This window comes from Camelina sativa, chromosome 7 (genome assembly GCF_030686135.1).
Source record: "Camelina sativa cultivar CO46 ecotype springtype chromosome 7, ASM3068613v1".
Taxonomy (NCBI): Eukaryota; Viridiplantae; Streptophyta; class Magnoliopsida; order Brassicales; family Brassicaceae; genus Camelina; species Camelina sativa.
In genome coordinates this window covers 29,603,270-29,619,772 of record NC_141886.1, presented here as the reverse complement: position 1 = coordinate 29,619,772, position 16,503 = coordinate 29,603,270, and the positions used below count along the sequence as shown (strand labels likewise).

The window sequence follows — 16,503 nt, the reverse complement described above, 5'->3', positions numbered from 1 at the left end:
CAAGAGAAAATTACGCCTACATTGACAAACCACTTTAAACCATGTTCTTTCGTTTACATTGTTAAAACTTAAAAGTACAAAACATTTTTTTCCCCCGAGTTTAATGTGAAGACGTATAAAAATTATTTAGTCTTACAAGAAAAATCATTTCCTTAAAGTTAACGAAAAGCAAACTTGAACTTATAAGCCCTCTTTAATCAAAAAAAAAAACTTGAATGTTTTCCCTTTCTTCAAAACTTCAATCAATGTTCATCTGTTGGCTACATGTTGTCATGTTGAAAGTATATTTAAACAAAGTTCATCCAAACAATTTTTTTTATAAAGAAAATGCGTTCTCAAAATTTACTTTATTTATTGTTAATGGACATTTTTGCTAAGTTTATTTAACGAATATTTTCCATCAATCAAGTCTTTTATGCTTTCATTCCCAAACATTATTTCACTATTCTTAGTCAAAACTTGTTCGTTTTTCGGAAACAATTACTTTTTTAGAAAAAGCTGACAAAAGTTTTTCTTGACATTACTTATCGGAAAAAGGCTGAGAAAGAAAGGTTTTGTTTTTCTTTTTCTTGAGACACTATAGGGGCCAAAGACAAAGTTGTTATCAGTAGTCTCCTCTCTGCTTAGAAAAAGAAAAATTTATGACCAAAAAAAAAGAAAAAAGGGAATATGGTGAATCGACCTCTATATTCACCGATCAACCCACATTTCTTCCAACCCCTTCTTCCCGATTTCACCAACCATCTCGTATTCTCCATCTCTCTCTGTTTCTCTTTATCTTTCTCGGACCAAGTTGTTTCTGTTTCTAAATTCTAAATCATCTTCTTGCATATTTTTTTTTTGAAAAATGTCTTCTTCTTGCATAATGTTTTCAGGACATTCCTGTGGCGTTCTTTTTGAAGTATTTAGTGGGAAGTAACAAAGGAAACACGGCTGAGCTCAGATCAGACGCATCCGAGACAACATGGGAAGTGAAGATCGACGGTCGGAGACTCTCTCACGGTTGGGATGATTTTGCCATTGCACATGATCTACGAGTCGGTGACATTGTCGTTTTCAGACATGAAGGAGAGCTGGTGTTCCATGTCTCAGCTTTAGGACCAAGTTGTTGCGAGATTCAATACAGAGATGATAAAAAGGGTAACCTTAATTAGTTTCATATTAGAGATCATTACCACATTTAGAATGATTCTGAGCTTTCTTCCTATATCAACAGAGAAGGTTTCAATTCAGAAAAAGAGTCTAAAGAGAGAGGCTGCAGATTCTGCTCCAGACCATTGACTAGATTCTTGTTTTGTTACCACTGTCACGGCTTCGAACCTAAGGCGTGACACAGTGGTTATGTTACTTTCTTATTACTCCTTAAGACCTTACTTTATACATTAAAATTTTGATTTGTGTGGTGTGTGTTAATCATATTGAACTCTTTACTTAACTTGTGGCGACATTTGCAGTATCTTCCGAAAGAGTTTGCAAGGTCAAATGGTCTGAAGAACAAATTGAAGATTGTTTTAATGAATGAAGAAGGAGAATCATGGATTATTGACTTGAGACACGAAGAATATCCCTCAGGCCGGTTTAACATGAGAAGAGGCTGGAGAAGGTTTTGTGTTGCTAATGGGAAGAAACCTGGAGACAAGATGGTATTTAAATTGGTCCAAAATGAAGAAACACCTGTGCTCCAGTTGTTCCCCATAGACAGTGAAGATCAAGAAAAACTTGGTAAGTTATTTGCATATTCCATTCATTATTTATAAACTACTTCCTCAAGATTCAAAGGTTGATACAGAAAATGTTCCAAGAAAGAAGAGTCGAAAAGAAGAAGAAGATTATTCACCAGACGACTGTTCTTGTTTTGTGGCCAGTGTCACAACTTCAAATTTATGGCGCGATAGAATGGTTATGTTTCTTCCATATTACTCCCTACCTATTTTGATTTTTATTTCAGTGGGAGGTGTGTTGATCATATATCTCATGATGACTATACTTAAACTGCAGTATCTTCCGAAGAAGTTCATATTGTCAAATGGTTTGTTCAAGAAATTTCAGATGCTTCTAATGAATGAAGAGGGAGAATCATGGAAGATAGACATGAAACACGAGGCGTATTCAGGCCGGTTTTTAACGACAAGAGGCTGGAGAAGTTTCTGTGTGGCTAATGATAAGAAACCCGGAGACTCGTTCATATTCAAATTAGTCCAAAATCAAGAAATACCTGTGCTACGAGTGTTCCCTTTGTACAGTGAAGATAGGCACAAACTTGGTAAGTTGTGTTACCTTTTTATGCTTTCAAGAAACAAAAAATGTTGAAAGAAAAATCAAACAAATAAATGAAGTAGGCTTTTCCTTAGCAGAGCCTAGCAATGACACAAGGCAAGGAAAGTGTTTAAAGGCAACCAAAGCAGAGTTTCTTGGCATAGAAGATTACCGCGATGCCTCATTGCAAGGGAAATGCTTTAAAGCTGGCGTTGCAGAACCTACCGGTGAAGATACAAGGCAAAGAAAACGTTCACAAGCTATTAAACAAGAATATGTTTCCGTAGAAGGGAATAACTCAACAGGCCAAAACCAACTTGTGACTTTAACACTTACACCTGCAAGTAAACTTGTAAGTTCCACAAGAAAACTCTGTTTTTTTTTTTTTTTTCTGCATATACTCTTTCTATATAATGTGAAAAATGGTATCTACAGAATCTTCCGCTAGACTTCATGAAGGCGAATGGAATCAACAAAGCAGGAAAGATAACAATGCTTGACATATATGGTTCAAGATGGCGGACGTCACTACTGATGGACAATAGAGGGACAATGAGTTTAGGAAAAGGTTCAAAAGGCTTCTGTGAGGTTCACGGCGTTAAGATGCATGAGTCTTTTGTCTTGGAGTTGATTTGGGAAGACACAGTTCCTCTTCTTAAGTTTTGTTCCAAATTTTGAGAACCTTATTTAGAACGTTTGTTAGATATTTGGTGTTTAAATCATAATTGCTGATTCATATTTAGATATTCAACTCCTTAAAGTTCATAAATTGATAATGTGTTATTCAGTACTCAATAATTTGTTTCTTTCTTCTTTTATAGGAATTTTTTTTGTTTCAGAAAGATAGATTTTTTTAGGTATTCTAGGTAATATTTATTAGTTTGTAACTTATTATTGATGAATTGTAAACTCCAAGAGATATAATTGAATACTATTGGTTTTCTTAGACTTTAGAGTTATAAAAATTTATAAATCATAGAAAAAATAATGCATTTATAATCAATTTTTAATATGTATAAAAAGCTCAAAAATAAATTAATTAAAACAGAGAGTAATAAATTTAGGCCCACATCTATCTAAAGCCAACCCATAAACCTAAAATTAAATATTAAAAACAATTGCATTAGGAGAAATGGCAAAACGATTAGTTTTTTTACCCCAACCGTTTGCCCCATTATATTTAAAAAAAAAAATCAAGAATGCAAGTGAATTTGTGCACGGAATTGAATTTTATTATCATATCTATATCTATATATATATATATATATATTTTTTCAGAAACATTTATGAAAAAATTCCTGAAGTTCTAACTTATTTCCACATGTTTTTTATGGATCCTATTCGGATTGCTCCATACTAATTGAGGGATCCGTAATTGAGAAACGAAACCCTTTTCCAAATAATTGAAACCCTAAAAAGTTGTTGCGACTTAATTCTATGGATCAAGAAGAGGAGGCGGCAGTGAGGAATCTCTTTATCGTGTTTTTATTGGATTAAGATCAACTCTCGAGTGATGAAACTAATCTCCATCCTAGAGGTAAATTTGATCTGGTAAGGTTTTGTTTTGTTTTCTTTGATTCTAATCGATCAATATGATTCTAGGTTTGCTTTGTTTCTCAACTGCCGCTGTTTGATCCGATGGCTGGTAGGATATTACGACGGCTTTGTGGCTCATATGGTTCTTAAACTTATCGGCTTTTTTTTGGGAACAACCACGAGACCAGCCTTGATTTCTTTATTGGGTCTCCCTGGTAAACTCATTAAATCCGTAAATTAATAATCCTTATGTTATCAGTTCACATTCTAGATTTGATGTTGATATGTATTTGTGAAAAGGTTGAATCTGTAATTTTTGTAAGAAACATTAGTTTATGATCATTTATCTTAACATGTTTTTTGTTATGATGATTAGATCAGATGAAGCATCTCTGATATTGGTTAGGCTTCTTAAATGTTTCTTCTAATTCTTTTATTGTAGATCCAAGATGGTTTTGAAGGATGGACAATTTTCACAACCAAATTTGTCTTCTTAATCTCATTTTTGAGTTTCAAGCCAACCATAGGAGAAGGTGGTATTATTTGCACAGTCCCAAACAGTTGCAGGTGAGTTATCTTTTTCGATTTCCACTACTCATTAATCAGTTTGGTTGGCTAGCCCCATCAGTGACATTTCCACTACTCATTAAAGATTGCTTAATGAGTGTCAGACACATTCATCAGTCAAAGCCCAACTCTCAAGTCTGCTTTCTCCCTATCAAGTGATGATATATTTTGCTATCTGGGAACAGGTTTATTCTCTTGATGAGAGAGGGATCTTCTTCAAAACAATGATTCTAAACAGATATCCTGATTGTGAATATATTTCATTTTACACTTTATCAGGTTTGGGGCTGAATGCTTCTACTACTGCTGCCAATCTATCTAAAGAGGAGGTTAGTTGGGTTTTCTTAGTTTATATACAAACTTCCAACATTGTTGTATTGGATCCAATGAGTTTATATACTGAAATGCAGGACCAGATGTTTGCCTCCTGTAGATTTTCTGAAGACAGTGCAGGCAATGAGCTCTTTGCATTGCTGCAAACATTGGTAAAATTATATTCTAGCACTGCAAATTCTAAATTCTTTTTATTTTCACTGCCACGGCTAACAAGGATTTTTTTTTCTTTTTGTAGAACGTGATGGAAGTATTACAACATGTGATACGAAATAATGGAAACGAAAAGAGTCAAAGCCTATAAAAAAACAAATCTATATTAGCCTTTAATGTCTCAGCTGATGCGATGTAAGTTTATCTTTCTTCTCACTTGCGATAGTATGTTGTGTCGTTAGTGAGGGCTTTCAATATCATCTATTGCTATGGCCAGCATGTGTTTCAGATAAACAGAATAAAATCTGGAAATCTGTTAATTGGTGCTCATGTGGTAAGTTTATCCATATTTTAGCATTGACATCTTTCCATTTGATTTTGGAGAGATTGAGGATCTTAAACAGAGCCATTAACTTCTAATGCTCATACTATGAATTTACGATTCATACATAAAGTAGAGAGATGCTGGGTAATTTGTCTTCATAACTTTCATAATGAAAGTTTCATTTAGTTGGTCAGTTTGCGTTTACATATATACCATTTTCAATCTCAAGTAATATAGAAACACAAATATCTAACCATTATTTCTCTGTCTTTGTATTTAATGGATCGCATTTTTCCTAATAGGGAGTGAGACCATATGTGATGGGGCAGATCTTGGTTTTCTATATAATGGCCCTGAGAAAAGTTTTTTGGTCGTTTTCAAACGTATGAGACTGCTTGCCTTAGTGACTGCGTGAACACCGGTTTCTTCGTGGGTCACAGGCATATAAGGATAAGAAGAAGACGAAAGGATAGAAGAATCAGTAAGAGACATATCGAATCAATGAGATTAAGAAGAATTAGAGAAGAAGAAAGGAAGAGATAATGTGTCGGTTTTAGTTTTTTTTTTTGGGTAAATAACCTTCAACTTCTGTACTTTTTTGGTGACATTTTTCCTTTTTTAAGTAACCACCAAATTGGTTTCTCCATTATAATCTTCATTTGGTAATATATGATTTGGAAATTAATAATAAATTGTGTGATAACAATTGACAAATTTTCCCAGCAAATTTATGAAAAGGATGAATGTTTTATACTTTATATAAGAATTTACTCTATATTTTAAACTATGTATATAAATTAAAGTTAAAATTAGTGATAAATTAATAAAAATTAAAATCTTGATAAATCAATATATTTTCTTGGTCCCAAATTTTTTTTATGGTTCTGCTTAAAAAACGGTAAAATAATAACTCTATAAATGAACTTTATACAGAATACACTTTTAAAAAATGATGAATAGGTTTTATACTCACCAAAAGTGAGAGATGCTCTAGACAACATATTATATACACATATTTTTAATCAATTATTTAAAGTTTATAAAAGTAAACAATTAGTATAATTCATATAAAAAAACTAACTTACTTTTATTATTATTGCACACATAAACTATATATATAATAAAGTGTTAGATTATTTATATATGAAACGAACAAAAATAGAAAGCCATTTATATTGTACTGATATTATTGAAAAACTACAATATAATTAAAATACTACTATCTCTATAGTGAAAACTAAAAGAAAAAAAATACTTCCCGATCTATATGCTTCGATTGGAACTGGAAGTTCCAGAACAAGAGGTTGGTATACCACCATAATGAAACTGCCTTTTATTTTTTTTATTCGGATAGGATTTATGTTGGCTTCGTTGGAAGGCTCGGTAGACACCTAAAACATAGAAATTGGATACTACATAATATGTTGATGCAAAATACTGTACATTTACAAAATACAAAAATTAGTTACATATACATAGTTAATCTACCAAACAAAATACATTTTGTATTTTTTTTAAACAAATTTAGCTCCGTCGTGTACTGCGGGTGAATATCTCGTTATTTATTATAAGCAATCTTTTTATATATTAAAAACATCTTAAACCGAAAATACATTGAAATATTCATCCTTGAGCATTCACGAATTACTTGAAAAGATTGAAACATTTTCAACCGTTATGGAGAGTAATCGTTAAATGCTCCGAAGCTTTCTCGAACGTCCTAACCTTCTGAGCTTCAGCAGTTGCCAAATCCTTTCGACTCTGCTCCAATCCATTAGCCAAATAAAGGTCAACCCTTTCCAACACACGACCACGCCGAATCAAGAACTCCAACACATGTAACTCGTACAAGCCACCAGTAAAATTCTTCAACTCCACAACCTTCAACGTCTTCTTCAAACACCTATGGTTAATGTTGAACTTCCAGTAAGTATCTGGAGCGATCGCTGAAGTCGCCATTGGAACAGGCCTAGGAGCAACCATTTGGAACGTGAGAGTTTCCAAGTCCGGACAGCTATTGATCATAAGCCTTATTCCAACGAACTCATTCGGAAGCAGATTTGTCTTCATTACCAAATGTCGAGTTTCCATTGGTTCTCGTAATCGAACCGGATCTTCTCCATCTTGGATCAACTGAATGAGAAAAGGACAAACAGTTAATGTTCTAGCGGATAATAGATCATAAAGGAGACCACAGAGTTGTGTTCCTGTCTCATCATCGTATTCAGTCTCTGCCCCGAAATCTAAATATGCTTCTGTCATTATCCTATTCACGCTCAAGAACTCAAAGTAATGAACTTTTCCAGAGTACTTGAAGATCAGAATATTGGGCAGGTCGAGTGTTGAAAAAGGCACGGAGAAACCGCAATTCTCGAATACCAATTCTCTTAACCGGTTGTTATATTCGGTTATCACTTCTAGACCAACGTCCCAGCAATTTTGAATGCTTAGACTCTCGAGCATAGGAGTTGTTGATATCAAAGACATGATTTCTTCGAGTTGGATCCAACCAAAAGAGAGAACTTTTAGCGAACCCGGGTTTGTGAGCCTTGATGGATCAAACCCGCAAGCGAATAGCTTCAGTGACTCAAGGTTTATTAGATTGTAAACGCATTCAGGCAATTGAACCACACTTGCTTCTGATCTTGCTTCATTACTGGTAGTCCACGAAGGGTCTGAGAAATCAAGAACTAGATTCTTGATTTGTTTGGAAACTGCGAATTCCATCAGCGAGTTGATATGTGTTTCAAAACCCACCGGCTTTGATATATAAAGGTCGAAACTTTCGATGGCTCTACCTGAAAGTCTCAAAACCCATCCAAGCATGAAGCAAATGAAAGAAACCCTAGTAACCCTTTTGGTTTCTTCATCGTTTGAAGCGTAACATGTCACAAAGTCCGACTCTTTGAAAACGATGTCGTTCGTAATCGATTTACGATAAATATTCTTCCAGCGCTTCGAGAGGATACTTGTCTTCACAACTTCGTTCAATGGCAAGTTAGAGATGATCAGAACCAGAATGAAATCCGGTAAACTGGATATTTTGTCTTGGTTTCTTCTTGAATCCATTGTTTTTGTTTTTGGAAAAGAAAGGACTCAGAAAGAATTGGTGTGTTTAGCTATTCAACAGTGTTGTTTATTTTTATATATGCGCCAGGTTTGAAAATTATAAGATGTGATTGATGTGACTGGTTGTCTATAAATAGTGCATTATTTAATAAAATAAGTTTATTTATATTAGCTAAAAAAAAATTTTAGTCAAAAAGTTGATTATCTTTTAATTATGTTTTTATTATTTAGTTATTTACCTAAAGTACATAATTATTATTAATGACTATGGGTATCTAACTTTTTGGAAAAATATAACTCAAACTTAAAGATAAAGGAGATGCATTCAAACCTATATATTTTATATCATTTGAGTTTTAACCATTATTAGATAATTTTGATGATTTTAGGTGAATTTAAAGAAGTTGGTAAGATTTGTTGTAAGATTTTCCTAAATATACCACTTAAATCATAAAATTTAGATATATATTTTTATTTTTTAATTAAAGCAATCCTTTTTCCAGTAACATTAGATTTTAAAATACTTTTCCCAATATCTATTTTAATAACACTGAATTTTAAAAGAGTTTTTAAGATTCATGAGTTGAATGATGCATGTTTTGTTTTTTTTGTATTTTTTTTTTTGTAACTTCTGCATTTTATTAAATAGAGATTGAATTTGAACATGATTACAATGTAAGCTGTTAATAAGGAATTGAGGAACATAATGATGGTAGAGAAAATTTGTGTTCAATAGTTTTTGCCAGAAAATCAGCAATTTGATTGCATGATCTTGATACATGATTTGTTATTTTGACACTAATTACTTCAAATGATTTGTTACACCCCCTAACTCTTCCAGCTTTCCAACACCATAAAGATCATAAACAAATGTAGGTCGGGAAGTTCTTAAACGAGTGCCAAACTTTTGAAAATCATATCTTATTCTAATGCTTTGTTTTTGCTTTATATTTTCAGAAGTCAAGAAAGGATGAGATGTTTGGATTCAATTCTCTCGGGGTCTGGTTGTCTTTTAAATACGGCTTTTATTAGTAGTTTTATTCGGGTTTTATACGACATAAAAAGGTAGTTTTCTACTGTTTGTACTATTTAGAGTCTTTTCAAGTTTTCTACTGTTTGTAAATCAAAAGGAAGTTTTCTACTGTTTGTACTAATGGAGGTTGCCACAAAGCTCACAACATTTTTCCGTTTCCTGGTAGCCTTCTCCACTTTCGTAGTTATTTCATTTACGATGAGAGACGTCGTCGATGCCGAACTCAAGATGGTTAACAATGGCTTTCTCGACATGGCTTACTGATCTCGACAAGAAGTTTATACATTTCAACACTCCCGAGGAAATCACACAAACCCTATGTGTGTTATATAATTTGATTATTGAACAAAACATATATTCTTCACTGGTACGTACGATTATTGGATATTTGATTCTGACTATATATAAGTAATGTTTGTAAGCAACATATAGTAATTGTGTATTTCACATATAGCATAAGTGAAACAATCTAAATTAAAGAATATATAAGACAATATAATATAGTGTATTTGAGGGCGTATTTGTTTGTTTTTTTATATATATATAAGATGTGAAATTTATATATAAAAAAGGCATATGTACATGCAATTTAAGAAACAGAGAGCATAGGTAATACCATAATCGGGAAGCACTCACACATGGTGCCTAGGACCTAAACAAAAACATGATGTCGCTCTAAATTTATAGGTGGTGTATGTATTTGAGCCTAGCGTTGAGCTAAACCACCATATTTTGAATCTGAGCCATAGTTGAGAGACGTGAGGCGACACGAGATGATCTTAATGATGCGTTGAGCCAAGACTTGGGGAGAGATTGGTGTTTAATTACGTTATCTCCAAATATGGTAAATGACTGATTGGAAGCTGATCCGGAGGAGAGTGGAGTCGGTGAGACTGAACCCTGCGAGAGAAGGAGAGTGCGATTCCAGTCCGGTGTGATCTCACGTTGAAGCAAAGGCTTTGCAACATCAATCCAAAGGGTCAAAGAGAATGGACAAGCGAAGAATATGTGATCCCTAGTCTCATTCGGTTCACCACAGAAAAAACATGTTTGTTGGCTTATGGCTAGCCAAGTAATGAAAGCATAACGTGGTATCCCCTGTGGTAACCAAACAATGCGATGCCAACATTTAGTAGGCATCTCCAGGCGAATCATATTCCAAGTGCACTTAGCCGAGAAAGTCGGACGAAATTTATTCTCACCCGATCTCCACAAAGCAATGTCAACACCGGCAGCTGATGTGGGTAGTGATGTTGTACGCATCTGTTCAACAAAGCCCCGATATTGAGTACCTCGGCGGTTCCTAAGACACACCAGTGCATATTAGAAACCGCTTCGACAACCTTACCGTACTTTAATTTGGGATCCCCAGAGACCTGAGATACTCCTAACCTAGATTGTAAAATCTTTAGAAACTTTAGCAAATCCAAATATTTAGCTATAAGCCCATTTTAAATTTTAATTTTCTAAAAAAGTATACTTAACAAATAATCCAGCAATTTGTTTGATATTATAATTGGGCTTTGCAAGTGAACCCTCCTTTCTAGTTAGAAGTTTTGAGTTTAGAGACAGAAAAATTCATTTCCTCAATTAAGTACTTTTATTTTTTAATTAAGTGTATAATTGGTTTTAATTTTTTTCTAGAACCTTCACCAAACTTATATATATAAAGTATAGATGGACAAACTTTAAAAAAAAATCTATCTTTTTCCTCTTTTCCAACAATTCAATTATTAGTTTGACCCAAAACTTAAACAAAACTGAACTCTTAAAAGTTAAAAGCCCAAAAAAACCAAATGAAAAAAAAAAAAAAAAAAAAAAACCATGTTGAAAATAATCAAATCTATTATGCTAAATACTTAAAAAAATTTCAGCAGCTCATCCATTAAATTAAATATATTGACATCTTTCTTAGCTCTATATTTAGTCTATGCGCCCAGGTGTCAATTTTCTCTAAATGCAAAGCTCTTTAAAGGTAACACAAGATTTTTATCTTATCTTTTCATTAGGGTTTTATTTTACTTCTTGTTGGGTTTAAAAGTCATTCAGACAACCACAAATTTCATTTCCATCTTCTTCGCCCCGACCAGATTTTTACAACAAAATATTTTTTTTCTTCTCCACAGGCAAAGATGCTTCGTGTAAGCGCTTGCGACGTCCGACAACTACCCAGCCCCACAAACAGTGATCATAATAAGACTGGTAAGTTTTGTTTTTAATCTACGGAACATAATCATCAGATCTGAACTGAAATAGCCTTGTGTGCATGGATCTGTATGACGAGAGAATTTTTTACATGTTATACACAGTTAACACCTCGAAGAAGCATCAGCGTCCGACAGAGGAAGGTGGTGATGTTCAGGAAAACGCAGGTACGTAACATAACATCCTCAGTCCCGTTCTATCGTTGTACCCGAGGCGCGCGGGTTTTTATTAACATGTCGGATTTTAATGTCACAGTGCTTGTGAGAGCGAAAAGAGGGAGGAAGACGAAATCGATACCCGAAGAAAGTTGGGACAACTCCTCTTTTTTTGCCTTTGTCACGGCTTCCAATTTGGAAGCAGATGCTCTGGTGCGCTTGCCTTTGTCACGTTTTCTTAAATTGTTATTGCCCGAATGTGCTTAATTAAGTCACTCACATGAACTGATGATGTTTTCTTGAACTGACTAACAACTTCCACATATAAGATGAACTGATGTTTCTTGAATTGTTCATTTAAGTTCCATTTTGATTGTTGTTTTGTTAGTGGCCAGTTTGGTTTATAAGGTGAAAGCTTGTTGATATAAAATCAAAAGTTAACCTCAATACAGTTTTGGTTTCCAATTTATTTTAACTTCAATTTTGGTTTGCTTTGGTGTTTCTTACTTGCATTTTATTTCGACCTTGTTTTGTCTTATATGGTGATAGCAACCAATTACAAAGCTAGAAATAGGGGTTATTAAAAGCCTTGCAACTAAGGTTAGTTGAGTATATTCAGATATTTGAAAGTATTAAGAGAACTAGGTTTTGAAATCCATGCTACGATTAGGTTTGTCTCATATGTTATAGAAGACACTTATAGCTATTACAATAATATTTGTTATATATTGGTTGGTAACAAATTAAAAATATACATCTATATACAAACTATCACAAGGATGTTATTCTCTAAAACTTTCAAAGATCACTTGTATTTTCTTGTATTTAATTCCCAAAAACAAAGTTTTTTTCCGAAGCTTTGTGTGATGAGGAAAGGTTGAAAATGTTTAAACCCTTTTTTGTTTGTTTGTTTGTTTGTTTGCAGTATCTTCCACAAGATTTCACAAGCTCTAGTGGTCTACCAAAATTTTTTTGCAAGGTTGTTTTAACTGATGGTAGGGGTAACTCATGGGAACTGGAACTGAGGTACGACAAATCCTCTAATAGCTTTTACATGAGCAGAGGTTGGAGACATTTCTGTGATGAACTGGGCAAAAAGGTAGGAAGTGTGTTTACCTTCGAACTAATGAAAGAGTGGGGAACGCCTTTTCTCAGCTTCTCCCCTTCCAAAGCTACTCTCTGTTATGAAACTTCAGAAAACCTGGACCATTTTGTGACATTAAATCTCTCATATGACAGTCTCAAAAACTGCAGATTGGTGAGTTCATTCATTCATCTTCCATATTGGCATGTTGGCATCTTCCATTTCATTCATCTTTCCAAATATATATATATATATATATATATATATATATATATATATATTTATTTATTTTCAGTATCTTCCATCGGGAAACATGAGAAGAAATGGCTTGGACGAATCAAGGCTGGTAACACTACTGGGAAAAGATGGTACAAGGACGATCGCAAATCTTGTACGGGAAACCTCAGGAAGAAACTTTGGGAGACTGAGTTTGGGGAAAGCTTGGAGGGAATTTGCTCTAGCAAATAACTTGGAGATTGGTGAAAACTTTACACTGGAGTGCATCTGGGAAAATGCAACTCCTATCCTCAGGTTGTCCGAGACAAAGCCTAGAAGATACATAAAAAGGGGACCCAAACCGAAATTTTCAGGATTTTGCAAGAAAGTGTCTGCTTCCAGTGCAGCTAAGGATGGAAAAGAACGTGAGAAAGGCAAGAACATAGAGGAGCCGATCAATGAAGCATCACTAATCGAAAACCACCTACTAGTGATATTACCACTTCTTCATGAAGATGTCAAAGCATATACGCTGGTACGTAAGCTTACAAAAACATTACCCTTGTTTTGTATATAGGTGAGATTTGCTTTTACTTGAATTATAATAAGTAACAAGTTGTGGTGATTGTTCAAATATTTTGCAGTTTCTTCCAAGTCAATTCATGAAAGCTAATGGCATCGACATACTTTTCGGAAAGATACTTTTGTTGGGTAGAAAAGAATCTGAGTGGTGTGGATGTCTATTGTCAAGAGATGGAAACGTATCTGTAGGATATGGTTGGAGAAACTTCTGTGAAGCTAATGGAGTGAAGATAGGAGACTCGTTCTCTTTAGAATTCAAGCACAACGTTGACAATATCCCGGTACTTCAATTTCGTCCCAAACTCCGATCCGGGGAATAAACATAAATGTTTAAGTATGTTAAACTCAGAAAGCCATTTATTTTCGTTTGTGAAGCTAAAGAAACTGGCTAATAAATAAGCATTATCATGTCTACTTCATTCAAAGGAGTATATGTTATTTAATCAAAGATGTGTTTTCTTTCTATTTTGTGTCACAAACTTTATATTAATTATAGTTGGTTGATATATATATATATTCTCCTATCTTGATTTTATTCTAAAATTTAAGAATACATTATTTATATGTTAATACGGGTTTCTGTGTAAATTCAAACAATTGTTCTCTGAATTATATTATTTTAAAGATTACACTCAACTTTATACTGTTTTTTAAGAAAATTTGATTTGAAATTTGTAGTAATACCCTTATTTGTTTATCTAAACGTATTTTAAATAATGTTATTAGGGCACAAGATAGTCTAGTTTGGGGTGGTAGTGCGGATGGAGGTTTTTCAGTTAGGTCTACATATACGCTACTAATCCGGAAAGAATCACCAAAAAAGACCGCGTGTGGAGAGTGGTGACACCGGGAGAGTCAGGTTGTTTCTTTGGTTGGTTGGGCAACGAACGCTGAACGTTTTAGATACCACTTCTGTGATACAAACATTTTTTTTTTTTTGTAAATTTATTTATGATGGGCCTCATCCCTAAACGGACCTAAGGCGTGTAAAACAAATTGTTACAGTTACAAAATGGAAAACAAATTCCGGTGAACAGAAATAGATTTAGCAACGAATGATAGTTTCTGGTCGATGATGGTTGCTATGGCCAGTGGCGGATACAAAAGTCATTTTTGTATGGGACACAACCTTAACGAATTAATATTTTTGTTAACTTGAATATATATACTACACAACTTAGCATTTTTACCTGGGACACAACCATAAGAAACTGAATTTTTTTTGTGGATTTTAATAGATATACCTAGAGATGTCAAACGGGCCAATACTCGCGGGTATAGCCCAATAAGAAGCATAGCGGAGCGGCTATGGGCTTAGTCATTGAAGCCCAAATTTTTGCGGGCATAGCGGACAAACCCGTTTGGTCGGCGGGTTCAAGCGGTCATGCCTGTCGCGGATTGCGGGTCTGCGGATTACCTGATGAAACATTCTGCATCTTCCGTTCTTTGTCTTCGTCTTCTATTCTTCTTCTTTTTCCGTTCTTCGTCTTCGTCTCCCACAGCCACAAATTTACATCGGGTGATTAGAGATTGGCCATAAAAATCAGTTGTAAATCATCTTACCATGCCTTATCAATTTCTAAAACTAACAAGGCAATTAGAGATTTACAACTGATTTTTATGGTCAGATGATTTCTAATTGTACTAGCAAGAGTTATAGAAATTGTGAACTTAAGTCTCAGACTCAGTGGTGTTTATTTCATCTGTCAGGTTCTTGAGATATTGAGTCATGTTAACAAGAGAGTGAAGCATCAGATTGGTACGACTAAGAACATTCACATGATTTAGTTTTATAGTGACTGTGGCTCTAATTTATCATGCTTTCAGTAGTAGAGACTAGTTTTATCCAGCTACGGTTTATTTATCAAGCTCAAAGATCAGTTTAGTGCTGCTTCTCAATATGTGTTTGGTTCTTATGCTCAGTCTCTGACATTTGGTCAAATTCGTCTTCTTGGGATCACTTAGAGAAGCAGAAGTCGAGAGGCTGAATGAGCAAGCTTGGTTCGAGCTTATGGAGATTCACTTAGTAAGTTGCTTATGCTGTTTTTCATTGTAATGTATATATTTTTAGTGCTAGTGTTTGCTCTCTGATCCTTAGTATATCGGAGGACACTTGTACTTGTGATATTATGTATCTGATGATGAGTTTTCTGTTATAGGTATATGATCCTGGTGACAACAACTGTTGCTATTTTTGTGAAGTATGTTTTTTATGTCACTGGTATGGTCATGGATGGTCAATGGGAGAAGAAACCAGTTTATACTTTTTATCTGGAGCTTATTCGTGAGCTGCTTCACTTGTCAATGTACATCTGCTTCTTCTTTGTCATATTTATGTAAGTTTTTCCATCCAGTTATATTATTCTCATATCGTTTGAGTTATATTGTGACAAGAATCTATAATGCACAATGAAACATCTTGAAGATGCTTAGACAGACTTGGTAGAAGACTCTTTGTTCTTGGACTTACTAATATTCTTATTGTCTGTTTAGGAACTATGGTGTGCCTCTGCACTTGTTACGGGAGCTCTACGAAACCTTAAGAACTTCCACTTGTTGTACCTCCTGAGAATGCCACATCTGCAGCTACAGGCCAACGCGGAGTACAACAAGGTTCCCAACAAGGTAAACCAAACCCTGCGAACACATCTAGAAGCTTTAAAAGTTAAGAAAAACATTTAGTAATTATTAGTAAATACCAATTAGATATTAGAAGATTTAGTCGTTTACAGTTTGTATAAAAGCTGAAAATCCTAAATAGTTTAGCATAATTAGAAAAGATTGACCTAAGAATATCCACATATATGATTTCACGAGAGTCTCGTGATATACGACTCCAGTCCTCAAAGTCCTAGAGCTCTAAATTGTGAATCGTAATGGTAAGCTATATATTGATTTAAACTTGTTCTTTTTTTTGTCTACTTAATAAAACCTCTATCCTTTACACTTTTGTGATCTGAGATTCAAGTCTTTAACTGTTTGATTAACA

At 34.3% G+C, this 16,503-nt stretch overlaps 3 protein-coding genes, 1 long non-coding RNA gene and 1 pseudogene across 18 annotated transcripts; 4 read left to right on the top strand and 1 right to left on the bottom strand.

Annotated features, from left to right (window-relative positions):
• Nucleotides 1–556: 556 nt before the first annotated feature.
• LOC104702996 (B3 domain-containing protein REM10-like) lies at nt 557–3,051 on the top strand (annotated as a pseudogene). Its single transcript, XR_015562517.1, has 8 exons — nt 557–747; nt 876–1,153; nt 1,197–1,338; nt 1,455–1,722; nt 1,772–1,899; nt 1,999–2,263; nt 2,355–2,608; nt 2,692–3,051. The product of XR_015562517.1 is annotated as a B3 domain-containing protein REM10-like (transcript).
• A 347-nt stretch (nt 3,052–3,398) lies between these two features.
• LOC104702995 (uncharacterized) lies at nt 3,399–5,862 on the top strand. 13 transcript variants are annotated; one of them, XR_015562514.1, is made up of 8 exons: nt 3,537–3,793; nt 3,906–4,007; nt 4,235–4,359; nt 4,445–4,544; nt 4,639–4,688; nt 4,770–4,844; nt 4,931–5,040; nt 5,473–5,862. XR_015562514.1 is itself a non-coding variant. In XM_087459690.1 (7 exons), the coding sequence occupies exons 3-6, from the start codon at nt 4,255–4,257 to the stop codon at nt 4,994–4,996; spliced, it is 390 nt and encodes a 129-aa protein (XP_087315816.1). In that variant the 5' UTR covers nt 3,543–3,807; nt 3,906–4,007; nt 4,235–4,254; the 3' UTR covers nt 4,997–5,040; nt 5,473–5,862. The 13 variants fall into 13 exon arrangements, 4 of the variants coding, with proteins under 4 accessions (XP_087315816.1, XP_087315815.1, XP_087315817.1 ...); XR_015562513.1 differs by having other exon boundaries at nt 3,543–3,793; nt 4,464–4,544; XR_754109.3 differs by having other exon boundaries at nt 3,543–3,793; nt 3,859–4,007; nt 4,464–4,544.
• Nucleotides 5,863–6,711: 849 nt separating this feature from the next.
• On the bottom strand, nt 6,712–8,344 carry LOC104705022 (F-box protein At3g62230-like). The gene has a single exon (XM_010421015.2). It carries the CDS (start codon nt 8,237–8,239, stop codon nt 6,839–6,841), a length of 1,401 nt encoding a protein of 466 aa, XP_010419317.2. The 5' UTR covers nt 8,240–8,344; the 3' UTR covers nt 6,712–6,838.
• Nucleotides 8,345–8,810: 466 nt separating this feature from the next.
• On the top strand, nt 8,811–9,814 carry LOC147941845 (uncharacterized). Its single transcript, XR_015562518.1, has 3 exons — nt 8,811–9,111; nt 9,197–9,304; nt 9,439–9,814. It is a non-coding gene; the product is annotated as an uncharacterized LOC147941845 (long non-coding RNA).
• A 1,460-nt stretch (nt 9,815–11,274) lies between these two features.
• LOC104702994 (B3 domain-containing protein REM-like 2) lies at nt 11,275–13,979 on the top strand. Of its 2 annotated transcripts, none has more exons than XM_010418929.3 (6): nt 11,275–11,474; nt 11,582–11,644; nt 11,733–11,845; nt 12,558–12,890; nt 13,012–13,467; nt 13,577–13,979. In XM_010418929.3, exons 1-6 carry the CDS (start codon nt 11,405–11,407, stop codon nt 13,832–13,834), a joined length of 1,293 nt encoding a protein of 430 aa, XP_010417231.2. In that variant the 5' UTR covers nt 11,275–11,404; the 3' UTR covers nt 13,835–13,979. The 2 variants fall into 2 exon arrangements, with proteins under 2 accessions (XP_010417231.2, XP_087315811.1); XM_087459685.1 differs by having other exon boundaries at nt 11,306–11,474; nt 12,612–12,890.
• The last annotated feature ends 2,524 nt before the right edge of the window (nt 13,980–16,503 follow it).